At 47.7% G+C, this 23,840-nt stretch overlaps 17 protein-coding genes across 17 annotated transcripts; 9 read left to right on the top strand and 8 right to left on the bottom strand.

The window, feature by feature from the left end:
* Positions 1–109: 109 nt before the first annotated feature.
* On the bottom strand, positions 110–1,573 carry GL50803_0017435 (uncharacterized protein; the record flags this gene model as incomplete). Its single annotated transcript, XM_038045928.1, has 1 exon — positions 110–1,573. One exon carries the CDS (start codon positions 1,571–1,573, stop codon positions 110–112), a length of 1,464 nt encoding a protein of 487 aa, XP_037902036.1.
* Positions 1,574–1,610: 37 nt separating this feature from the next.
* On the bottom strand, positions 1,611–3,071 carry GL50803_005002 (uncharacterized protein; the record flags this gene model as incomplete). The annotated part of the gene is made up of 1 exon (XM_001707635.1): positions 1,611–3,071. One exon carries the CDS (start codon positions 3,069–3,071, stop codon positions 1,611–1,613), a length of 1,461 nt encoding a protein of 486 aa, XP_001707687.1.
* Positions 3,072–3,504: 433 nt separating this feature from the next.
* Positions 3,505–6,837, bottom strand: GL50803_005000 (3'5'-cyclic nucleotide phosphodiesterase; the record flags this gene model as incomplete). The annotated part of the gene is made up of 1 exon (XM_038046125.1): positions 3,505–6,837. The coding sequence occupies one exon, from the start codon at positions 6,835–6,837 to the stop codon at positions 3,505–3,507; it is 3,333 nt and encodes a 1,110-aa protein (XP_037902037.1).
* Positions 6,838–7,342: 505 nt separating this feature from the next.
* On the top strand, positions 7,343–8,371 carry GL50803_0017434 (uncharacterized protein; the record flags this gene model as incomplete). The annotated part of the gene is made up of 1 exon (XM_001707637.1): positions 7,343–8,371. One exon carries the CDS (start codon positions 7,343–7,345, stop codon positions 8,369–8,371), a length of 1,029 nt encoding a protein of 342 aa, XP_001707689.1.
* On the bottom strand, positions 8,368–10,137 carry GL50803_00221692 (Kinase, AGC; the record flags this gene model as incomplete). The annotated part of the gene is made up of 1 exon (XM_001707639.2): positions 8,368–10,137. One exon carries the CDS (start codon positions 10,135–10,137, stop codon positions 8,368–8,370), a length of 1,770 nt encoding a protein of 589 aa, XP_001707691.2.
* Positions 10,138–10,384: 247 nt separating this feature from the next.
* On the top strand, positions 10,385–11,041 carry GL50803_0060750 (uncharacterized protein; the record flags this gene model as incomplete). Its single annotated transcript, XM_038046239.1, has 1 exon — positions 10,385–11,041. The coding sequence occupies one exon, from the start codon at positions 10,385–10,387 to the stop codon at positions 11,039–11,041; it is 657 nt and encodes a 218-aa protein (XP_037902038.1).
* Positions 11,042–11,130: 89 nt separating this feature from the next.
* GL50803_004078 (Zinc finger domain-containing protein) lies at positions 11,131–11,484 on the bottom strand (the record flags this gene model as incomplete). Its single annotated transcript, XM_001707640.1, has 1 exon — positions 11,131–11,484. The coding sequence occupies one exon, from the start codon at positions 11,482–11,484 to the stop codon at positions 11,131–11,133; it is 354 nt and encodes a 117-aa protein (XP_001707692.1).
* Positions 11,485–11,558: 74 nt separating this feature from the next.
* On the bottom strand, positions 11,559–12,977 carry GL50803_004079 (Protein phosphatase PP2A regulatory subunit B; the record flags this gene model as incomplete). Its single annotated transcript, XM_001707641.1, has 1 exon — positions 11,559–12,977. One exon carries the CDS (start codon positions 12,975–12,977, stop codon positions 11,559–11,561), a length of 1,419 nt encoding a protein of 472 aa, XP_001707693.1.
* A 58-nt stretch (positions 12,978–13,035) lies between these two features.
* On the top strand, positions 13,036–13,572 carry GL50803_0041927 (Rab GTPase-like family protein; the record flags this gene model as incomplete). Its single annotated transcript, XM_001707642.1, has 1 exon — positions 13,036–13,572. The coding sequence occupies one exon, from the start codon at positions 13,036–13,038 to the stop codon at positions 13,570–13,572; it is 537 nt and encodes a 178-aa protein (XP_001707694.1).
* Positions 13,573–13,619: 47 nt separating this feature from the next.
* GL50803_004081 (4Fe-4S binding domain-containing protein) lies at positions 13,620–13,799 on the top strand (the record flags this gene model as incomplete). The annotated part of the gene is made up of 1 exon (XM_001707644.1): positions 13,620–13,799. One exon carries the CDS (start codon positions 13,620–13,622, stop codon positions 13,797–13,799), a length of 180 nt encoding a protein of 59 aa, XP_001707696.1.
* Positions 13,800–13,823: 24 nt separating this feature from the next.
* GL50803_004083 (Ubiquitin-conjugating enzyme E1) lies at positions 13,824–14,966 on the bottom strand (the record flags this gene model as incomplete). Its single annotated transcript, XM_001707645.1, has 1 exon — positions 13,824–14,966. The coding sequence occupies one exon, from the start codon at positions 14,964–14,966 to the stop codon at positions 13,824–13,826; it is 1,143 nt and encodes a 380-aa protein (XP_001707697.1).
* A 65-nt stretch (positions 14,967–15,031) lies between these two features.
* Positions 15,032–15,958, top strand: GL50803_004084 (Hop1; the record flags this gene model as incomplete). Its single annotated transcript, XM_001707646.1, has 1 exon — positions 15,032–15,958. One exon carries the CDS (start codon positions 15,032–15,034, stop codon positions 15,956–15,958), a length of 927 nt encoding a protein of 308 aa, XP_001707698.1.
* An 84-nt stretch (positions 15,959–16,042) lies between these two features.
* Positions 16,043–19,774, top strand: GL50803_0017432 (Heat shock protein 70; the record flags this gene model as incomplete). Its single annotated transcript, XM_001707647.1, has 1 exon — positions 16,043–19,774. The coding sequence occupies one exon, from the start codon at positions 16,043–16,045 to the stop codon at positions 19,772–19,774; it is 3,732 nt and encodes a 1,243-aa protein (XP_001707699.1).
* A 21-nt stretch (positions 19,775–19,795) lies between these two features.
* On the top strand, positions 19,796–20,158 carry GL50803_002973 (uncharacterized protein; the record flags this gene model as incomplete). Its single annotated transcript, XM_038046039.1, has 1 exon — positions 19,796–20,158. The coding sequence occupies one exon, from the start codon at positions 19,796–19,798 to the stop codon at positions 20,156–20,158; it is 363 nt and encodes a 120-aa protein (XP_037902039.1).
* A 23-nt stretch (positions 20,159–20,181) lies between these two features.
* On the top strand, positions 20,182–20,958 carry GL50803_002972 (Cytochrome b5-like Heme/Steroid binding domain-containing protein; the record flags this gene model as incomplete). Its single annotated transcript, XM_001707648.1, has 1 exon — positions 20,182–20,958. One exon carries the CDS (start codon positions 20,182–20,184, stop codon positions 20,956–20,958), a length of 777 nt encoding a protein of 258 aa, XP_001707700.1.
* Positions 20,959–20,980: 22 nt separating this feature from the next.
* On the bottom strand, positions 20,981–22,237 carry GL50803_0013204 (Zinc transporter domain; the record flags this gene model as incomplete). The annotated part of the gene is made up of 1 exon (XM_001707649.1): positions 20,981–22,237. The coding sequence occupies one exon, from the start codon at positions 22,235–22,237 to the stop codon at positions 20,981–20,983; it is 1,257 nt and encodes a 418-aa protein (XP_001707701.1).
* A 161-nt stretch (positions 22,238–22,398) lies between these two features.
* On the top strand, positions 22,399–23,835 carry GL50803_002970 (Translation initiation factor 2 gamma subunit; the record flags this gene model as incomplete). Its single annotated transcript, XM_001707652.1, has 1 exon — positions 22,399–23,835. The coding sequence occupies one exon, from the start codon at positions 22,399–22,401 to the stop codon at positions 23,833–23,835; it is 1,437 nt and encodes a 478-aa protein (XP_001707704.1).
* Positions 23,836–23,840: the final 5 nt, after the last annotated feature.

A 23,840-nucleotide genomic window follows, 5' to 3' on the forward strand; every position in this document is an offset into this window, starting at 1 on the left:
CATAAAGTGAAGCATAGTGTTACTATGTTCTCCATGTTCATTTATAACCTTGTGGCACAAACTGGATGGTCAGGACATACGTGTGATGTAGAGCACTTTAATAGTCTGATTACCCACATCTATTTGCTGCAGAACATCCTCGAGGAGAGCTTACACTGTTACTTTTTCTGCATTTACAGTCAGTATTCAGCTTAATCCATCCTACGCTAGTCTTTGTAACCACTGTTGTTTCGTTGAGATGAAATGTTGCTGGATTGCTGGGATTGTTTATTGCCGGACTGAAAATTGTAATAAATGTGTTACCATCTGGTGATACTGGTCTAAATCGCTTGTCTTTGTGAATGGTTATGTCTGCACTTCTGGGTGTATTGGGTATACTTGTGCTTCTTGCTGATGATCCATGATTTGTGTATCCTATGTTTCGTATCTGCAGAGGGAACTCTATGGGCACTGAGGTGTAAGGGCTGCTAATAGGGCCTCCTAGCTTCAACAGTGGGGAAGGCCGAACGATCAGGTGCGACGTTGGCCGTGTACTGGAGACTTTCTTAGGTGACAGTTGCGGTTTTCGAGTTGTGGAATTAGCACCTCGTTTGTTACTATTTGGATTGCTTGGGAGCATAGAGGGAGTAGGTGAGGATACAGTGGTGGGTCTGGTCGGGCTGTTTGACCGAAGACTAGGTCGTAGATGCATCGTGGGAGTTGTGGGAGACGGGGTATTTTTATCTATACCTGTTGCATTGCGTTTAAACGAGAGGAGATTGCTTCCTTCATTGAGTAGCTTGTTTGTGCATGACAGCGGATACAAACTGGGCGAATTATGTCTTTGACGAACTGACGCTGGAGGCGAGGAAATGGAAGGCCGAGCTAGTGAGGATTGACGGCGCTGCACTTGATTGGGGCTTGCTGACAAGGAAGATCTTTTCTGTTGCCGCCACGCAGGACTTGCAGAGGTAAAGCAAACAACTTGTGGCACTTTAGTCATAGTGTATATTGCATTATGTGCCTTAGAACTAAAAGCTGACCGTCGTGATAGCTGTGTAAGAGGGATCTGGTTAACGGCAGTGTTCTCTATGGGAGAAGTACCCTTGTAAGCTCTACCGCTAGTGGATGGGGTGTTAGTGGGTGGATCTAAGTGTGGCTTATCTGTACGTGCGGCCCTGCTACACCCAGCACTGACTGGTGAAGTACTGCTTCGAGTATGGTTTAGTCCAGTACCAGAGCCCAGAGGCTTAGCAAGTGATGTTGTTAATGATGTGCTTGTAGTAGCGCGATGATAGGAAACAACGGGCGCAGATCCTATGCGGCTGGCATGTACTGTAGGGGTGGCAAAGGCCGCCATATCGATAAGGTCATCACTGCTACTGTCGCTACACGCTAACTGCATAGAAACAAGAGAAGGGTCGTATGTGCTGAGGTAAGGGGCGTGTGCAGAGGCGGAAAGACTGGCCAATTGAGTTGTCCGATTGGATGAATTCTGGGATAACTGCAGCGTCCCAGAAGCTATATCATCGAGCCGGATTGGATGAATGAGCTCAATGTTCACTGAACTATCATCAAAGGGGGAACCTTCCATTAAAAATTATCCAAACCATTTTACCTTAGGATTTAGTTTACATGTCTGTAAGTAGAGTGTCGCTTATAGATAGAGTGCGCTCTAATGGTTTCTTTTTCAGAATAACACCATCCTCATTAACCTTTTCCATAAGCACATAGGACCGACCAGACCTGTCTCCATAAATAGATACGGTAGAGTGCGGCGCAGAATCACCAGTAGCCATTGATACTTCTTGAGAAGAAAACTGCTGAACACCCGCTAATGAAGCATCTGTCATTGAGTACGTACTCAGTGATCGTTTTGTCTTGCTCGCGGAAATCTGGGCCTCTTTAACAGGGACAGGCAGCAATGGGTCGAACGCTTCAATGGTCCGCTCCAAGGGAATGTTAACGGCTGTGCTAGTGGCAAGCGGATAAACAGGTATATATGATGTGCAATCTACCAATCGTGCACAGATGAGAAGAAGCGAATGGACAAGGCCCCCCATGAAGTCATGATTGATACCTACTTGGGTTTGCTTAGGAAACAGAAGAGCAAGGACGATGTGGGAATCAAATTGAGTAGTGGACGCAGAAGGCTGTAAAATGCACTTGATGAGCAGTAGCTGAACCGGAAAAACTATTTCGTCTAGAGAGCTATTGCTTGAAGACGCCGATAACACACTCAGGCTGAGGTCGTCATCGGACCCAGGCCGATTTGATCCGTCACTCTGAAGCCTCTCAGTTGAAGCAAGATCCTTTGGCAAAACAGAGTTAGTCAGTTTTCTAATCCTATCTCGAACAAGAGAAAGGTTCCCTAAGGACTCGTCGAAGAAGAGGTTTTGCAGAGACACATAGTTGCGGCTTGGGATTGCTTGGCCAACGGGGAGATCTGAAAAGACAGTGACTGCAGACTTAATTAGGACAAAGTTAGTCAGAAAAGGCCCCAAATCGCTCACTACAGTCCTCCCATTTCTAATCAAAGCACCGCCTATGGAGTGCAGTACCGTCCGCATGTGACTTAGTAGGGTTGCAGAAGCTAAAATGGGGGTAAGGAGATGCTTAGGAAGGGGAATATGATGGCAGTCGCGCAGTAGAACCAGTGCAAATGGAGAATCGGCCAAGAACCGAAACAGGAATGCATTCAGTGCAGAGGTTGTGGAGTCGTTTAAGCTGTTCAGCAAAGAGGGTGGCCGGTAATCCGGCAGATGTGCATATATTAGAAGAAGAACCATGTCCAAGGCGGCTAATATGTCGTCTGGTGGCACCCGCTGGTCTTTAATAAACACAACATATGTCTGGTCTCTTCGTGCTATTCCAACTGTCTTTGAATCTATGTTGAATATGGTATGCTTATGTGCTGAAGAGCCAGAGAGCTCGTTAAGTACCGAAAATCCTCCAATGTATACAAGTAGCTGATCTCGCTCTCTCCTTGCCTCAGAGGATGCCGTCACATTTTTTCCCTCCTTGTAAAGGTAGTGTAGAGTCGAAGACTCTGTTTCACTATTTCCAACTGTGAAGACGGCACATGAGTTCATTTTTGCTTTTACCTTGCTTTGCTGATTGTTTCTAATTGTGGCAAGGTTGGTTCTTTGGTCCTCTGACTGCAGTGTGTAGCAACATCGCTCCTGAGCTGACTTTTGTATGGACAAAGCCTGTGTGAAGAACGACGGAGAGCACCTCAGGCAACAGGGGCCTGCTCATTTGCAGCTCACCAGATGCTTGGCTCCAAATATGATTGAACTCCCTTTTAGAGAAAGATCTTAGTGTGCTCAGTATGCTTTCGACGCCATGAAAAACATATCTAGGGTGTCGTTCGTTTGCAGCGATGTTGTAAGATATAGATTTTAGCGAGATGCTGAGCTGCTGCAAAGAGGGTATAGAACAGGCACAGATATCTAATTTCCAATCCAAAATTGGCTTTTACTTCGGTTTTTACTAATTTCGTTATCAAGAGCTGCCACATACCAATCACTTCAACATACAAGCCCACATATTGGCCGATGCACTGATGTGCCTTGTAAAAAGCTCGATTTGCCTGAGAACATACTCGAATCTGATCCGATAGGAATTCGAAATAAAGTTTAGAGACTCTTTAAGCAGCATGAGTATTGGAAGGGCTATGGTTGTCAGTCCCACAGTTTCACGCAGCACTATTGTATCTAGTGGGTATGTACTCTTATTTAGACATGGCTCCTGGTTTGGTAGAACATAGGATAAGAGCTGCATTTCTTCCTCTACATCCAGATGCTTACTGACAGATAAGTGGAGAGACGTGGCCTTATTGTAAGCCTGAGCCGAGAACAGTAGAAAGGAAGTGAAGAGCTTGCAAAGCTTCAATTTAAAAGCCTCCAGCTCGGTGTCCATGCTTCTATCGGTCAACGATTGAAGGATATCGTAGTAATTCGTTACAGCGATGTCCTCTGAAAAGCTCCGTGAAAACGTCAGATAAAACGACCTTATACGTCTTCGAGTAATCAAGTCGGAATGAGCTAAGAGTCCGGATTGCACTATAGCAATCCATCCTGCTGCTGTACAGAAATTTGTAGAGGGTGCAATATCTGCATATAGATCGGCAAGCCAATGAGCCGAGGAGATAAGGGCCTTATTAGAAAGACCAGAGTGCTTGTACGTACTGCATAAAGCTGAAAGAAGCATTGCTAGGATAACATCCTTGGGCAGAAACCCGGGGGCATCGTGCTCCATAGAGCAAAGGAATACAAATGCAGTTCTGATAACGTAAATCACTGTCGAGCTATTATAATAAACACTCGTCTCGTTGGTTGTAAGCCACAGGCACAGAGTGGATATTGCCTCAAGAGGTAAGCGAAAGTCAGTTATTAAGCCGAGATGGTGTAGTGCAGAATATAGTAGCCTGAATAGCTTAATGCGATTGGAGATAATCGTTACTTGAATATGCTTAGATGAGTCGACGGGTGTTCGCACAATCATCCGAGGAGACTTCTCTGTTCCGTCTCTAGAGTGAGCAAACTGAAAACTTATTGACTTTGAGCCACAAGCGTCTGTCTCTTGGAAGCTGGGCCAAAAGCTGCAATCTGCATAAGAGTTAATGCTCAAAATAAAAGCCTCTGTGCTGAAGAATGCGTGCTTTGGAATGCATAATCCATGAAACTTGCGCTTCTCTCTGTCGTCTAGATCTTTGAAGAGTGGGTGGACTGGCTGATTAAGCTGGACGATGTGCTTCACTAGGTACGTGCCGATAAAGGATTTAGTCTTAAGACTCAATCTGCAGTTAGAAGAGTCTGTCTCTTTAAGCTTCTCCATGCTGTCAAAAGACGGTCTTGGGCAGAATGTTGTAGAAAGGAATTCATCCACAGATTTGGTGAGGTCTGTGGAGTCCGTAGATAACGAGGTGTAAACGCAAAGCAATGAACTGCTGCCCTTGGTAGGTACAAGGCTGGACTGTAGGTTGTACTTCGATAGAATGCGCTTGTAGGAGCTGTGCCTTCGCGAACCAACAAGAGGATACATTATCTGCTGTATGTAGTCAATGGAATGGGACGTCTCCAGGGAGAAGAGCCTGTTGTGCACGCCGACAAACTCTAAGTCTTGGATAGATGACATAAGGCGCTTGCTCATGGCAGAATCTCGGCCTTCTATGCGAAAAATATGCGCAGTTATATCGGAAAGTTGTTTAAAGAGACATTTGTTAAGGAAGCAGCTTTTTCGACTAAAGTATCCTAAGTGTGTACCTGCAATCGATTGAGATCTTTTTCTCCACAACTGTGGGGCGTGTGACTGATGGGGCGAGGTAGTATCCGACATAACGCATGAAATGGCTTCAGGAATGAACAAGGCCAGTAACGGGTTTAAGTGCAGCATGTCGTAGAAGGCCGAAACCTTCTCGTGCTGACCATATTGCTTGAAGAGCTTGTGGAGAGCCTTTTTAAAGTAAGGCTCCCCGTGTAGCGATACCTTATCAAAAAGAATACTAATTATAAGTGCACTAATGCCTAAAGGGGATTGGTAGAATGCTGGTATGATGAAATCAGTCAGGAAAGAATAGGCGCACTTCTCTGGAAGAGAAAGGATATCGAGGGCCTCCCTCTGTAGCTCCGGCAGGGACCCAGAGGTGGGTGAGCGCAGGAGCAGAGTAAGAACCCTTTCATTTATCTTTTGCACAACCTTCGGGGGGAAGTACTGAGAGTCTTGGAACCACCAAGTGCTGAGGGTGACGGTGCTTTCCTTAATAAGGTTGATGTTCTGTGCAACAAGCAGCTGCAATCTATATAGGCTGGCATCATATAAAAATAAAAGCCTTTCAACAGCTTGTGTAGAGTAGGAAGAATATCTGAGAAAGAGCTTGAGCAGAGTGGGGTCCGTGACAATATGCAGTAGGGAACGAGAAGAATGGAAGGGAGAGGCTTCACCGTTTTTACCGAAATGCGTAATAGCAATATTTCCATCCAGTGCCAATGTGAATCTGACGGTGATCAACGTCGTAATTATGATGTAGTGAGTATCTGGCTGAAGCATAGACTCTCTAGAGAAAGCAAACACAAGCGTTATGAGCTTGACAACCCTGCGTACAATGAGTTTGTACACATTGTTAGATAAGGAGTAAATGAGGAGCATCTGCTTGAAGAAATTGTTTAGGTTGGGTTCGTGATAGGATAGTTGGCACAAGTCTGGACGTAGGGAGGCACAACTAAGAGCACAGGAGTGCTTATGCAAGAGATATAATAAGATACATTCAGTGACAGAGAACACCACCAACAACACACAGGAGATAACGGTTGCAGTGTTATTGGAGCGCATAGAAATATCAACGCGCCCTGGGTGCGTGGTCAATTCACGGTAAATTGAAAGAGCCACAACTGGAAACAGAAAAGGTACTATAGTGCGTAGATACAAGCGAGACCACACACGTGAGACACCATGAGACAGAATCGTTAAGTGTGCAAGCATAGGCAACGCTGTATCTTCGAGTAGAAAGATAAAGGACAAGACCCTAAACAGGCATGTCCCTAGAGGCACGGCATATGAGCCTGAAAAGACAAGAAGGAGTGATATAAAATATAGAGTTACTAGACATACTTTAGAAACAGAGATATAAGTAGACATTTCCAACACCCGCAGAAGCCATCCGCCAAAGATATCGTTTGCGCCATCAACCGGCGACGGCTGTGAGTGTATTGATGCTTGTAAACCGACATCGGGGCCTTGATGCATGATGGTAGATGTAGACCTTCTGGGCCGCGACGTCCGGGGCAGAAAGTACACAAGCACTGCCACCAGCATGTAAACGGCCCACGCTTCAACAACCAAATTGGGCAATAGCATTTGTTCAGTGCTTACAGTACTCACGTACTTAGAGAGTTAATTTTAAGGTGGAATTTACAACAATAGAAGCCGGCGTATCTTCGCAAGTTTTAAATTAATTGAGAAACCTGTTGATGAAAGTAGTCGATGGATTGAACAGATTGGCCCGTAGTCAGCACACATGCGCACACCTGATCCTTTAACACAAAGATGTAGTTACACAGTCTATTAAGATTGACAACACTAGATTGTAGAAGCCCGGCAAATTATATCACTCACAATGATTATAACGGAGGAGCTGGTCTATGGTGTGCAGGCTCTATCAGTACCAACACCGTTCAAACTCATAAGCATTGTACAGTTGTTCGCATAGCATGCATCTAGCTGTAGGTTCTCCGCAAAATGTCATTTGTGGGCTCACACGGCGGTCCAAGTGACAACCAAAATAAAAATCGTCGCTTTGGAGGTTCACTCCATTCTGCAGTGCAAGGTTGCTTTTTCTCCGGTTTACTTACTCTGTGTTGGAATGGATTCGTTGTCTATCATGATAATAGTCTTCAATACGATCGCGTGCACACTGGCCATTGTTGGAGCTGTACTAAATGTTTATACAAGAAAACACCCTTTCAACTCATTTTATAGAGAACGGCTTGCCATCTGCTTCTCCACCGTCGTCTTCACACTGGTCTCGTCAGTTTTCAGGTCACCAACTCAGGTAGACATAGGTCAGATCCATACCTCCGTCCAGAGCGGCAAGGCTACCATCGAGTCAGCACTTGTTGCCGTCGGAAATTGGTTGCTCTGCAGCTACTACTTCGGCATGCACCCCACTTTCAATTGGTGTCTTATCTTTATGGCTTCTTTGCAGACCAAAAGGCGACAGAGAAAGTTTGAGGCAACTGACTTGAGCCTACTGCCATCTCCTACTGAGACCAACTGTAAGCTACACGGAGCATCAGATGAGGTTAAAGCTGTTAGTACTGATACTCTTGCCCTACATTCATTCAATCTGCAGGCGATATACCCCAAGCCCATGAAATTTATCTCTGTCTTCTTCATCGCCACTGGGAGTGCAGTGACCGCAGGACTGCTCTTGGCAGCCATCCACGCCTTCCACTTTCTGGTCGTGGACAGGGCTGGTGCAATCTCCTCAAATAATAAGATTCCACCTCTGTACAAGGGGTTGTTTACGTCAGAAAGCAGCAGCGGCAACGTTAGAATAACCTTTCGGATGGGGCTCTACAGCTATTCCTTGCTCTCCACGTGTGCACGCGTCATAGCCATATCAGCCTTTTTCATCATAACCGCACTGCAGTTGCGGAACGTAAAGAATCCAAACAAAGTAACTCGTAAGCGTAGCTGGATCAAGTTATCGCTGACCTTTGTTATTGACATCTTCCCATCGTTACTGACCCTACTGTCCACCTTCATCGATCGCACGTTCCAGTCGTTCACCTCTTTGATGCTGCTCCTCTGTGCAACATCGTCCACCATGATATCCTTCAGTATAGTGCCCCCCTGCACTATACTAAACGAGCGAAAGATAAATTCTTAACTCCAGTCGCATTCGTCTACAATGTTCTGCGTTGGCAGACTGAGAGCGACCTTGCGCAGCTCATCTAGGGAGAGCTGTGCTGATACCCCTGCGGTGCCGGACGACTGCCCATCTAGCACAGGGATCTCCAAATAGGGCGCAGATATCGACTTGGCTGGTTCGCTCGGGGCTTTTATCTCTGCTACCGCCTCGTCATTATCTATACTGTTAGGATTGCTTTTTGCTTTCTTTGCTTGTTGATTGGCGGGACAGAAGAGACTTGTCAGCTTGGCAATGGATCCTTCGTGGAAGGAGCCTGTCTTAACCCCCACCAGTTTTGATAAGTCGCTGACACCGGAAACGGTCACGGACGATCCTGTCCCGCAGCGTCTGTCTCCCAGACCAGTTACCAGTGTCTCATGGTGACTCTGAAGGTTGACAATATCACCGTTCGCGTCAAAAATAACCTGCTTTGGATGTGTAGGAAGCTTTGCCCGCTGGTATGCGCTCAGCACCCCCTTGATGAACTGATCGCACTCTTTCGGCAAAATAGCGCCTGTTCCGGCAAAATCCTGGGCTATCTGCTGGTGCTCTCGAGGGAAAACCTCGAAGTTTCTTTTTAGAAGCTCGATGTCCCACTCCTCGCTCCCTAGATCCTTACTCAGGTTGATGTTCGGGATGGTGGGAGGGTCGTTTATTATGGCAAAATTGATATTTTTAAAAAAGGGGTGGTTCTTCAGTTCGGATGCGCCCATCTTAGATCCTAGACGGGTTTTGGGATTTATATCCAGCAACCTCTTGATCAGATCTTTGCATTTTTTGCTAACCTTATAGGGCCCATCGGGGAATGTGAACACTCCTCGGAGTATTTTCTTGGAAATTGTGTCTAGAGACGCGCCCTTGCTCATGAAGGGTGTCACACCGTAGAGGCACTCATATATGAAAATTCCGAGAGTCCACCAATCAGCAGCCTGAGAGTGCTCACCTTGAAGGACTTCCGGAGGCAGACACTCAGGCGTGCCAACCAGAGACGCCGTTGTCTCCTGGAAGCCGGTTGGAAAGATCGTTGTAGTCTTTTTGCCGACAGATAGCTGTACAGGCTTATAGTGGTCCACCGTCGCACCCAATGTGAGTCTTTTAGCTAGATCGAAGTCCGTCAATCTAATATGGCCGTCGTGGTGTAGAAGAACATTTTCCGTCTTTAGATCTCTGTAAATGATGCCGTGATAATGAAGGTATTCAAACGCAGTAAGTATTTCGGCTGCGTAATGCTGCACAGTAGACTCTGGGAAACAGCGGTTGGGCTGCCTCTTGAGGACCTCAGCGAACTCACCTCCATTGCAGAATTCCATCAATAAATAGAAATTCCTTTCGTCTGCAAAACTAGCGTGGAGGGTCATTATGAACGGGTGCCGTGAGGTCATTAAAATGTGCAACTCTGTAAAGAAACGGTTAACCTTATTGCGCTTGGTGAGATCGTGCTGACTACATACCTTCAGGGCAAAAACAGTCTCGTTTCTGCCCGTTGGAATCAGCACCTTCTCAGAGCTACGCTTGACCAGGTATACGCGCCCAGCGTCCCCGATTCCAAGAAGACAAAGAATTTGAAAGTCGGAGGCGCGGTAGTGAGCCATGTTACCGATGCGCTTTGTGTAGTGGAAGTTGTGGACGTCTGCTAGCCTGCTACCTCCGGTAAAAGCCTCCATCATACTGATGGTCTGCGACGCGGGATAGGACCCGACCTTCGCATTTGGAAGAGTTCCTGTCTCCAGGATTGGCCTTGACATTGCAACTGTTTTTTCTTTCCTATGTGCAAAAATATTTTGCAACAATTTTTTAAACTCATTTTTTAAACGTCGTTTTTAATATGTTCAGAGATATTAGAATGAACATGCATTTTCGGATGTCGAGCATCGAGGATAAAGCATCTCTCGATCTGCAAGCTCCTTACTAGAGACAAGTATCTTTTCAGTGCTGGTCTACACATCTCCACACGGACATGGCACACGCTTTCCCGTTGGGGGTTTTATTAAAATGGTTCCTCAGCCTCAGCGTGTAGCGATCGCGGTTCCCCCAGGAACAAAAGCAGGCCTCTGGCCCTTCATTGTGACATGCGTGCTGGTTGGCATAGAGGTCGCCGTGGCGTTCATCGACCTTATCGTCCAGGCAGCAGGAGGTGCGAAGAACACTAAGGCAATGAACCTCCTGAAGAAGGGGCTTCTGTCCGCCGCTGTCATAAACTTCCACATGACGTGGTGCATTCCCTTTTCCCTGACCCTCACCTACATTGTGAGTTCCCTGAGCTGGTCCATGGGCAGGAAGAAGTGTAGTCTATTTCCCCTTCTTAACGGCTTCGCATGCTTTCTCTTCCTCGGTGCTGCCATCTACTCGTGGATGTGGGCAAATGATGCAGAGATTATGCTCCAGATTTGTAAGAACTTCCTCATTCCTCTCGGCCTGAAGAAGAGCCCCGAGCAGCTCAGGCTGACCATCTACACGCCCCAGATCAAGCTTCTTGTGGACATAATGGTCTCATGGGGATATCCCGCGCAGTGCGTGATTGTATTGACCGACGCATTCCTAGCCATTTGCCGGCGCGGCTCGGACAGGATCATTCACCTCCTCGTCCGCGTTGATAAATATGACAAGATACACGTCAAGATGGACCCTTATGATCTGATCAGCAGTTGAAGAGCTACTGTGAAGCAGATCGAGACCCTTCTTCTAGACCTCCGTGCTCGCTGGCCTGGTTTAGTAAATTATCCGTTACTTAACACGGTCTACAAGTCGGCCTCCCTGATGTGGCTGTAGATGCATGCATCTCCAAACCTGCAGTGCCCTGTTTCGTAGAAGTCCTTACAGACTCCGTGCGGCACTGCTTTTGTCCTTTTTGCTTTGGGAGGCTCTGTAGGGTCAGACGGAGCCAAGAAAGTAGTAGTGCCGTTCAAGGCTGTGTCAGCTGACGCCCCGATTGGGTTGTAACTCTGTGCATCGTAGCTGAGCCCTACGGACTCATATTTCCGGTCTGCTTCTTCTCTCGTGATCGACCGCCTTTGTACAACTGTACCTGGCAGCAATCTGGCGGTCACGTTCATTGCCCATGCGAGGATCTCTTCCGGATCCCGGTGGTCCATCGAAAAGGGCTGCGCCGTTTACTACCTTTTTTATTAAAGCACGGCAAATACCCCGTTCCCTGCGCCCCTGCGAGTCAGTTCCCTGCGGCGTAAATATATAAATTAGAAACTGTACTGATTGCTAAAATGTTCTCTGTTGGATGCCAATCAAGATATTGAATCTTCTTTCTGATGTCTACTTGATCTAGCAAGAGATTCTCTCCCAGGACCTTACCGCTCTCTAAAATGGGGAGCGCTCCAATGCTGCTTGAAGGAATCGTTCTATTATTAAGGTGCTGTAAGACTTGCTTGGAGCGCTTGCGAATCTGACGGGTGGCGAGGATTGCAATGCCGCTGGACGACGCTATATCGCGGCTACGGGTGCCATAAATGTGGAACTTGTCACTAAAGGAGCCGGTCACAAACGATCTGCAGTCAGGGGATACGGCAACGTCGTTTCTGTCGAAAAGAGAGTCCGACTCCAAAAGCCTCTGGGCGTAATCCTTCACAAATGGATGGATTGGAAGGGTGATTAGGGGGCGTCCTTCTGAACGAATGTCCCAGAGTTTGAGGCTCAAGAAGTCACGCGCAATGATTGTGTTGCCGTCCTTTGTGACATGGAGACCAGATATTCCGGCAGCAATGTCTGACTGGCCGCTGTATGTAGCGAATGCGCCGTACGGGCAATCGGACGTGTTGAGGAACGGATTTGCATACTGCTTGGCGTAGGTGTCACAGAGCGCACGCTTCCTCGTGTCGCAGAGCTTGATCGTACCATGAGATGTTCCATAAACGAAGACGCTGCCATTGGTGGGGTGATAATCTGCGAATGTGACAACTTCTTGCACGTCCTCCAAAGACGCGGGCTTCAAATCTACCATGGAAAACGCTTCCGTGTTGCTGTCTACTGACCAGATATTGATGCGAAGATCGTCTGCGACGAGAAATTGGTCCCCGGCACAGGAGGGAGCAATGGAATTGACGTGGAAGGTTGTCACGTTAGAAAAGATCTTTTTCGTTATGGAGGACACCATCTTCTCTTCGGACTTTATTATCTCAGGGATGTGCAGCTCTCCCTGGAGCTTCCCGTTGGCCGTTCGAGAAAGGTTTGTATGAGCTATTTGTACACTACACCTATTCGCAACACGCCAGATTTTGACCGTTCTCTCGTTAGTTGTCAAGAGGAAGAGAGCACCATTGGCTGGTGGCAACCACTGAACCTGCACAATACGTTCAGATATCTGCATGGAGCGAAGGGAGTCAAAGTCGGGCTCGTGGGATTGGAATTCGGCATAAAATCCGTACTCCACCATGGCCTTATCCTTATTGGCTGAGTCTGCACGCTCGAAGATTATAACGCGCCCTCCGCGATCGCCTGCAGCTATGTAAGAGCCGTCCTGGTTAAACTTTAACGCAGAGATCATGTCAGCGTCCTGGATGGCCTCTATCGAGCACGTGTCGCCGAACACCTGCCTGAAGTTCCACTCTATCTGATCGGCCGTCTTGGTGGTCATTGCTTAAAAATAGCACAGTTTTTTAAAATCTGTGAAAAAATACATTCGAAAGGGCTTTATGCCGGTGGTGATCCGGAGCACGGTGGCCGTCCTTGGAGACCCGCAGACGGGGAAAAGCGCGCTCCTCAACACCGTTTGCGGGAATGGGGGGCAACATGCCCTGCAGCCGACCATGCGGCCAGATGTTTTCAAGAAGCAAATAAAGATACCAGGGTCAGATTACAGCGTCGACCTTATTCTCATCGACTGCCCCTCACATCACCTTTCTTTCTCCCTGACAAAGAAGGCGATAGCAGAATGCCAGCAAATCCTCGTTCTTTCGTCTTTTCTCAGCGCCGATTCCCTGGCCAATATGGCAAAGTGGATTGAGATGTTTCGGGATGCAACGATGATCCCGAAGGTTTCTGGCGTTGCAGCAATAAGCTATGCACACGAAGACTCGTCTCAGTTTACATTTGAAGAGGCAGAGCGGCAGGCGAAGTCGCTCGGCCTGGGCGCTGTCCAGTGCAATCCGGCCACTGGAAGGGACTGTGACACGCCCTTTGCCATGCTCGCCCACCTTGCCCACAAGCGCTTCTTGAAGAACGGGGAGTAAATATCGTCGAAGTCCTGTGTCCTCCTGTGTAAGCCTATAATTCAAAAATGCCTATTTTGCTGCATGAAGAAAAGTGTGACGCCTGCTTGACGTGCGTGGGGACCTGCCCCGTTGGCATCATATCGGAGGAGAAGGGGGCCTTGAAGGTCACGCACGTAGAGGACTGCACGGAGTGCGGAGATTGTGTCGTGTCTTGCCATACAACTGCCCTGGAGGTGGATGTATGACCGCCCTGTGTGCATCTGTCTACTCTATACCGACAGAGGCAGTTTATAGTCTAGCCACTCTGCATAGACAAGCTTTTCATTGGCATAAACAAAGATAGCGCCCTCAAGATCTTTCTCGAGCGGCATCGCAGCGGCAGGCCCTGGTAGAAGTAAGCGAGAGTAAACTATTCTCTGGTCTGCAACAATGGTAAAGTCTGGGGCGTTGATGTATTCGGAGACTACACTACTGTATGACCTATCTGGACTGGAGCTAGGCAATGAAAAGGTACAGCTGCAATCTTTCTGGCGCTCTAGGGTGAAAGCACGGATATAAAGTCCATTGTAGGTGGAGATCATCCATAGGCACTCCTGTGGCCAGGCGTTCCTCGGCAAGCCACCAGTGCCGCTGGTCCTCCGGTCCAGTGAACCCATGAAATACTTACACCAGAGGGAAACGGCGTAGGAGGCCACCAAACCACTGATGTGAAACGGGGTTGAAACGACCTGCTGCAAGGCATTGGTAACGTCTCCTGGCGCTATTTGCAGGCCAAGATTGTGTATTTCACCCAGCTCATTGGCCCTTGAAAGCACAGCAGCCTCGTATGATTCTTCGGATTGTGGATCATTACCATTGGACTCTGAGAGTGCATATGCAGCGATGAGAATGCAGTCTTCTGCGGTCCTAGGGATTCCTGGGACACTGCATAGAGGGCGCTTTCTCTTCGGGTACATCCATGACGTACAATAGAAACATGGGTACTGGCTGGAGTAGAGCCTTATACTTCCCGCCAGACCTTCTGATCCCACGTCTATTACTGTTTTCTGCGCTAGCAATAGTGCAGGGATAATCTTCCTACGTGCCTCCACATTGTCGACACACAGAAACGTCATAGCAGCGGTAGCGAGCTTGGTCACGAACGCAGGCCGAGCAGCATCTGTGGAATACGCTTCTGCCCGGTAACCTTGGCCCTCAATGAACGCACAAGCCACAGACGACTTGAACTCCCCGACGGATTCTCCATTATAGAGGGCTTGCTTGCCAAGATTTGTTTCAGAAATTGTGTCCCTATCTACTATCAGTAACTTTACTTGGTCACTAGAAATGCTCGCTGTGTTAAACGCATGCATCAAGCTTCGAATCACCTCACAACCGCTCCCTCCAAGCCCTACCACAGCGATCGTGTACATTTATTTTCCGATTCCCGGCGCCGTACCCTCCGCAGGGAACGGCCAGCCGAAATTAGAAACTAGCAATGCCTGTTGTGACGCCAGAGCAGTGCCGAGAGTTCATGAAGAGCACAATCCAGATAGCTGTCACTTTAATCTGCTTTAAGAGAAGCATATTTCCACCCTCAGCCTTTGGAATTAAACGAATGATGGAGGTAGATGTCAAGTGCCTCGACAAAAGCGATAAGAATGCATACGCCCTGTCTCAAGCCCTGGAGCTAGGAGTGTTCGACGCCATCGATAAGGGGTTTCTAAGAGAGGTAATCCTAGGAATCTTCTTGAACCGTGACGCACCCATGGAGCTCATCGAGAGCTACAACTTCCGGATAAGCACCAGCCCATCACTGCCTCAATCTGCCCAATCTCTTATGGAAGAGGTTAACCGGTTCACAGGCCGTCTCCTAGGCACCTTAAACGAGCTACCGTCCTTGCCAGAAGACAAGGACATTCTGCTACGATGCTTTTATAAATCGAACACACCTGAGAGTTACGTTATGCCATATTTTTCCCTGTGTAAGAATGCTGGAAGCCTTCATATTTCTTCGGAAAAGGCCCCTTATGAGGTATCTCTCGACCGCTTTGAGACGCCCTACGAGGCCATTGGCTTGAAACTGTATGTACCAGACTATATCACCTTAGATCACCAGTCAGAGAATCCGGAGCCTCACAAAGAACGCGTGTTGTTGGAGGCAAAGATAGATGAAATCCTGACCGGAAGGGCTGGAACCAAGGAGTGGGCTCTTGCCATACTACATCGAATCCTCTCTCTCAAATTCCCCATTTCACTCAAAGACGCTGCGCAGTTGGTGCAGTGCAGTGTCTACAGAATTCGCAAAGTGGCTGCTGAGCACCCCTTTATCAAAATATCGAAGAGTGTCCTCAATGTCGTCGACGAATCAAAACTTCAATTCGCCCTGCAGTGCACAACCCGTGAGCTAACCGACCTTCTGTAGGCAACACAGAAATGACGACATCCACTGACAGAGGCGTTTGTCTTAGAGACATAATCTGACGCGACATGACGTGACAATTTTAAAATGATGCTCCTTCTGGCCCTGCTCCTTCAGATCTTGGCGTTTGACGCCATCATTGATCTAGGATGCGGGACATATCAGGTTGGTACGCTTAAAAAGAGTGCTGTCGGCAATCCAGTGGATATGATTCTTAACTCGCAATCTAAGCGGCATACGCCTTCTCTCGTTGCATATGACGGAGAAGTCTTTTTTGTGGGCGAGTATGCGGAGATCTTTCAGAAACGCAAACCCGGGCTTGTCTTCTCTGGATTTACTGCAGGAGTCATGGAAGACGCTTTAAACTTTGCAATGGACCCTGACGCCTCAGAGCTCAGCGTTTTTAAGGGGCAGCCAGCGACAACTCTCCTCACTGCGCTCATCAACCACCTTGTTCATTCTCAGATTAATAGACCCAACGAAACCATTGATGTCACGCTTACAATTCCTCCGGGCCTCACTCTCCCGGAGATCTCAGCCATCCGGGGCGCCATTGAAGCGGTTCCTGGAGTAAAGCTCCTCACTACTGTACCAATTCCGGTGGCAACGGCTATTACCTATTTGAGCTCACGGATGGGGACGATTAACAGGACGACAGTTTCTTCTATGTCTTTTGTGGTTGTGGACCTGGGATATCACAGCACAGACGTCTCTGTCGTGGAGGCTCTTTTTAAGCCAGACTCAACAGATGTTCAGATGCGTGTTGTGGCGACCAGCAGCTTGAAAGTAGGTGGTCATGCGGTAACAGAAGCACTAATTGAGAAGTATATCAGCCCAAACATTCCCGGGCTCTCTTTCAGAAAGGATCTGCGGAAGTACAAACGGGCATACGAAGCTATCGAGAGGAGCAAAACCGCCCTTTCTGCTAATACTGAGACACGCATGGTGGTCGAAAGTGTCTTGCAAGATGGAGGGGATCTTCATGTTACGCTACTGCGTAGCCAGCTGAACGATCTATTGGATGAGATGTACAACGAGACAGCAATGCAGCAGTTTGCAGAACTACGTGCATTGGTGGCTGAAAAATATAAGGACTCCATTTTCTACTTCTATGGTGCAGCGTCTCGCGCACTCCACATGCAAGCAAAAATGGAGCTGTTCTTTAACACAAGCATCCAGAAGACAGTTAATCTGGATGAGGGGGCGATATACGGTGCTGCCCTCATAGCTGCGCGATATGGGTCCGGTCATCGTGTTAGTTATAAATTCATTCCCAGCGATCAAACGCGGCCTCAGCTCTTTTATATTCCCAATAGACCGACGACCGAGGAAAGCGAGCATCTAAGTAACAACAGTGTAACGTCCATCCCGCTAATGAGGCTTAATCCTTACCAACGTAAAAGCATCAATAACGAAATATTTCCATATTTAGATGACGAATTCATTGTATCTAATCAAACTATCACTATCAATCTTGAGAAAGAGGTCGATGTAGAGATTGATGACGCAGCCGAAGAAACGAAGGGGCATGCCTTGGAATCTGACGAAACCTCCCTTGGAGATGATCTAGACACAGATGTGGCCGAAGGAGAGCCATTTGACGTAGCTCAAGACCCCTCAGCAAACAGTGAGCGCTCAGAGCAACAGGAGCAGTCGGAAAAGGTATACGAAGACACCGAGCTGCCTCTCAATGAAACAGATATCGCTGAACGGCTGAAGAAGGCCCTTGAAAATATATCGCTAGAGCTACCTGAGAAGAAGAAAGTGCAAAAAACAATCTCCATCACTCCTCATAATATTACTGCGAAGTGGATCTCCACAAAAACCACTCCTTTTTATCAGATAAACATAAGTGCTGGAGACCTCTTATCGATTGGCTGCAACTTCTACCTCCCAGAGTTCAAGCAGGAGTCTGTGCTGAGCAAATATTCCACTGGTTCTGTTGTCAAAGAGAAGGACCTTGCGCAACTAGAAAAGGACGTTTCTAATTATAATGCAAAGATTGAGCTTATAACAGAGGCTCTAAGGCAGTATCTCAAATATCCTCGACCAACAGCAACGAACAAGAAGCAGCGAAAAGATGACATGCAAGACACAAGGGACATACGTGTTAAGTTTTTGGTTAACATCACAACAGATTCTGCATCCATACCATCTATTAACTTTGCAGCAATCCAGGTTCAAAATTGGTCCGATTATAATGCCGAGCTTCAAGAGCTTATAAAGGCCAAGAAGACAGACAAGAAACCTAAGGCTAAAGTTAAGGCCGTGGATATAGAGTTTGAGAGGAGGTGCCACGTGACCTTCAGCCCGGCGTTTTGGAACGGAACAGAGGTCTTTGCCAATGGGTATAAGCTCATAGAAGATGCAAATAAGGTGCTACAGAACAGAAACCACTTGAGTCACAGCGTAAATGAAATAGAAAGCGTCATATATGCCGCACGTGACCTGCTGGAGAAGCACCCACCGAGTAAGATGGACGAGGGCGACGTCTTACTTTATGCGAGCGAGGGTGAGTCTATCGTTAAAGCGATTGACTCTGCCAAGCTTTTCATGGAAGAATTGGAAGAGAAGGAACCGTGTGGCGTTAACAACACCTGTGTGGTAGAGCGACTGACATCGACTAACGAGACTGTCAGTGCACTGCGCAACGCCATGAAAGTCGTTTCAGATAGGCTTGCACACATCAAATGTATCGTCCCTCTTCGCGAGAGCTTTGGTAGCTATATTGCAGACCGGAATTATTCCGTCAATAGCCTAAGAGCATACTCGAGGCTTCTGAAGGCAGATACAGCCGGAGAGGAAGGAACTGAAGCAGCAAATATTGCAGTGAGCGACAACGTCATCAGCGAGCTGGCTAAACTTAATGAAACCATGAACTCTTTGAATCTGACGATGACATTGAACACTACGGTTGATCAGCTCAGGGAGCTCCGTGACACAGAGCTCATATGTCGCACAATGACTACACTGGATATTGACTCTCTAGTCAAGGACTACCAGGACGAAGAGGAGAAGCTAGAAACGGAGAAGCTGGAGGCAGAAAAGGAGCAAAAGAACAAATCATGGTTCAAAAAGATGATCGGCAAAGGAGGCTCTGAGATAGAGGAAAAAGAGAAAAAGATTCTCTACACAAAAGATGTCATTCGCCGTTTGAAACGTGCGAAGATAGACTGTGGTACATTCACGCGATCTGCGGACAGACTGAGAACAAAAATAGATAATGTCGCAGACTTGCATAAAAAGGCATCAGATCTCTATGCAAGCATCACTGCAGAACTTCAGATGAGGCCAGAAACTAACTGCACGGTAGTCAATGAAACCCGCACTGATCTGGACAAAGCCATCCGGGAAGCTCGCTGGCAAATAGCCCATACCCAGGAGATTGTAAAGAATACAAAGCTGGCCTCGCTGACAAACGAAATACGGAAACTGAACGAAAAGGCCCAGAACCACCTTTCATATGCCAAAACGCTATTTCAGCTTCTAAGATCCATCTCAGACGTCAATCTAGAAGATATCACACAAGATGTCCAGGGAAAACTCGACGAACTGGTTATTCTTCTTCGCAGATTGCGCGTCACAACTGTGTCAGAAAAACTGCTGGAGTATCTTAAAAATGGAGGGATTGCAGAGCTGAAAGAGCGCAACGCCTTTGCAGAGGAGCCATCAGAGGCAACGTTTGAAGAATACAACTCCAACGTAACGTCTGTGTTGAAAGCTGCTTTGTTGCCATCACCTTCCGCAAATGAAACTGTTGCTGATACGGCCAACAAAACTACAATTAACGCTACCAGCACCAAAAAGGAAGAGCTGTAAAAATTCTGTGTGTAAATCTCTATGGCGGTGATTATGGTACGTTGTATCAGTTCGTTCGAGCATGGTGTGGTGCTGTATATGCCCGTCAAAGTGAACGGAGGAGAGACGTTAGCAGACGTGGCCCAACAGGTATGTCAACGTGTAAAGACAGAACCCAAATACAAGCCTCTTAAAACGCGGGTTGAGGCCTTCGATACCTTCAAAGTCTATGTCACGCCCGGCCAAGCAAAGCCCCCCAACCTGGTCATAGCACCCGAAGGCAACGAATTTACGTCGGATAACTGGAGAGGATTGGATGAGCTGGGAATAGAACCTGGCACCGAGCTTTCGTTCTTCTCCAGTAGCGCCTACAAAAGGTATAAAGAGGGCCGGGCGGCAGAGTAAGTGCGCTTCCGGTCTCATAAAAAATGGAGTCCGTATCTATGTCAAAGGACGTACTAATCGTTGGCTCTGACGGAGTAGAAGTTATAGTTCCAAAGCAGCTTGTGGCATGCTCCTTAGTTTTGCGGCGACAATCCATTTTGGGACCCATTACAATGTCATACACTGGAAAAGAGCTGTCCAGTGCAATAGCTACTTACATGGAATGTTTCTTGGCAGGGAAGCACCAGCAAATGGACCCTAGGGAGGCTGAAATATTAGAGGAAATGGGCCTGGGAGACGCGTCTACAGAGCAGCAACAGCAACAACACACCTGCCAAGCCACAGATCGGGAACCCAGCACTGGACAGAGATATTCACTTGGAGGTTGTCCCTATCACCACCAGACCCAGGAGATTACGTCATATAATGTTAACGATGCTAACGACATGGCGGATGTAACCAATTTACCGACGATCACACTGGAAGAATTTCTGGCCAATGATGGGTCCGATGGCCGCAGACTTTGGATCTTGATAGACACAATAGTATTTGACGTGACAGAGTACCTTAATAAGCACCCTGGCGGAAGGGTTCCATTGCTAAATGGAGCCGGGAAGGACTCGACGCTGCAGTTCTATCAGCATCATGGCCGCAAGGGCAACACTAGACCGTTATTTAACCGCCTCAGATGCTTGGCAACGGGCCGTATGGACTCGTCCGACCTTCAGCGTGTGCCTGGATATCAAAAGATGAATGTAGAGGAGTGTGGTAATTCCTCCCTTAGAAAGCAGTTCCTTCAGTATTTTCATGTTGTAGAATGAACACGCGGGCTTGTGCAGGCATTTAGGACACGATTTTAACGGAGTAATTGCAGCACCTCTTCTGTTGGCTTAGGCACCCATAGGAAGAGAAGCATACATTAGAAGCAATCTCTTCATCTGGGGACACATACTCTATCTCAATAGTGATGTTATGGACCTCTAAACTATGGAAGACAGATTTGACATCCTTCATGATCTGGCAGTGTCTTGTTCGGTCAATGGCGCCCGAGGGATTACAGACGACTACGTGACAGTGGCCGATAACAGTCTCATCTGTAAATGTCCAAACGTGCAGGTCGTGTACGCCCAAGACACCGTCCACATCGAGGACCCTCTCTTTCAAAACGTCCAGAGAGAGGCCTTCGGGGATGGCCTGAAGTAGTATTCGTATGGTGGACTTCAACAGAGGGACTGCTGCACAAACTATTATTATGACCATGAGCATGGTAGTCATCGGGTCAACCAAGTGAGCAAGGGGATGCGTGACAAACTTTTGTACTAGTGCAGACACGATAGCAACCACAGACCCCATCAGGTCTCCGAGGACGTGGAGAAACACACCATGCATAGTAATGTTTCTCTGTTTCTTGGGGCCTCTGTGCCCCCTTCTCCTTCTCTTCTGAGCGCCATTAAGGAGCAGTGTAGTAGACTCAGGTGTGAGCGCAGTGCTGACCACTTGAACGGTGGAAGCAAGCGCATGGGAACCAAGAGAACTCTCAGAATTCCCGTCCGAGTGATCTGGATGACCTGACTCGTGGTAGTCCTGACAACCGGTATCATGAGCATGAGCATGATCATGATCATGGGCATTCCCGTGCTCATGGAAAATGAAGAGTCCTGCAATATTGACTACCAAACCGCCGATTGCCACGCCCAAGACTAAATCGATATGGTTCAAGTCAACTCCCTCTGCGGTGATTAGCTTCTGAACAGCTTCTGTCACAAGAAAGAAAGCAGTAGATAGGAGAAAGGATGCATTAAAAAACCCTCCTATGGTTTCGCTTCGCTTATATCCAAAGGTAGCCTGTGCCGATGCCTGCTTCCTCCCCAAAACAAGAGAGATCAGACCTATGACAAGAGATAGCAGGTCTGACAGCATATGAAAGGCGTCTCCCACAAGGGTGAGGGAGTTTCCAACTATGCCGACTATAAGCTCTGCCAGCATGTAGAAGAAGACCATCACCAGCATTGCAATCAGACGGCCGGTTCGGCTGTCCTTGGGCCGGATGTACTCTTGATTGATAAGGTCTTCTGAGGTGGACTGGCACTCTGGGCTCATGAAAACTTTTAAAATCTCGCGTGATTTTTGAGCAGATTGGGTTGGTACCAGAAGATTTGATTTTAGTGGGTTTCTAATAATGTGCAATATTTAAATGGAAAGCTGCCACATGAGAATGAAAAAGACCTTCAGATGCAATATATAATTGAATTGAAAGAACAATGGCCGATTCCCTTGGAACCCTTCCGCTGACACCGATGTATCTCTCACAGCAACCATTTCTGAAGCCAGAAGAGCTCCACCCGACCCATCCTGACGTGATTTCCCGTCAAGCAACGATTAACATAGGGACTATTGGCCACGTTGCTCACGGCAAGTCAACCCTCGTCAAGGCCATCACGGGGATCACCACCGGGCGCTTCCACTCAGAAATGGAAAGGAACATCACAATAAAGCTAGGATACGCAAACGCCAAGATATTCAAGTGTCCGAAGTGTCCGGAGCCCCACAACTACTTCCCCACAAGCTCTAGCATGCCAGACAACAGTAAGTGCAAGATGTGCGGCTCTGTCGGAACGCTTGTTAGACACATTTCTTTCGTAGATTGCCCAGGACACGACTTTTACATGGCAACGATGCTTACTGGCGCCTGTGTCATGGATGCTGCTCTGCTGCTCATTGCAGCCGATCAGCCCTGCCCACAGAGCCAGACCAAAGAGCACCTGGCGGCCATAGACATTGCAGGAATAACTAAGGCCGATAGAGTCATCATAGTACAGAATAAGATTGACCTCATTAAGGAGCAGGAGGCAAAGAGCCACCATCAGCAGATAGTCAACTACCTGAACATATCGTTAAAAACCAAGAATCCCCACATCATCCCTACGTCCGCAGTGAGTGGATATAATGTTGACCTAGTGCTCCACCACATTGTGAACAAGCTCCCAATACCGAAGCGGGACCTTACGCTGCCGCCACTCTTCATGGTGATACGCTCCTTCGACGTCAACAAGCCGGGGTATGACATCGATAACATTCGCGGCGGTGTTGCTGGTGGAACGCTTCTTCAAGGCATGTTTAAGCTGGGAGACACCGTGGAAATTCGCCCCGGATACACCATCATGAATGAGAAGACTGGCAAGTGCTCGTGCTATCCCCTCATAACAAAGATTATCTCCATCAAGGCAGATGAGAACGAGCTGCGCTATGCCATCCCTGGTGGGCTCATCGCCATCGGCACCTTCATAGACCCCTCATACACGCGCCAGGACAGGCTGGTCGGGTCTGTAATAGGATATCCAGGACACATGCCCCCAATAAGGCTCAACATAACTATTTATTATGAACTGATGCACCAGCTAATCTCTGCCGTCAACACAAATAACACTAAGATAGCAGTATTAGCGGTGAACGAGGTTATTCTTTTCACAATAGGGAGCAACTCTGTTAGCGGAACTATTAAGGCCGTCAGGACTGTCAATGGTGTGGAGAAGATCGCGGATGTCGTAATGAATAAGCCCATATGCGCCAAGACTGGCGAGCAGATAGCAATTAGCAGAAAGATAGCAACCGGGGCCTCCAGAAGCTGGCGTCTGATAGGCTGGGGGAAGATTCAGGATAATCCGGATTGGGAAAATCTCAATTCTACAGAAGCGTAGGGTGC

Source organism: Giardia intestinalis, chromosome 4, assembly GCF_000002435.2.
Source record: "Giardia intestinalis strain WB C6 chromosome 4, whole genome shotgun sequence".
NCBI classification, from domain to species: domain Eukaryota; phylum Fornicata; order Diplomonadida; family Hexamitidae; genus Giardia; species Giardia duodenalis.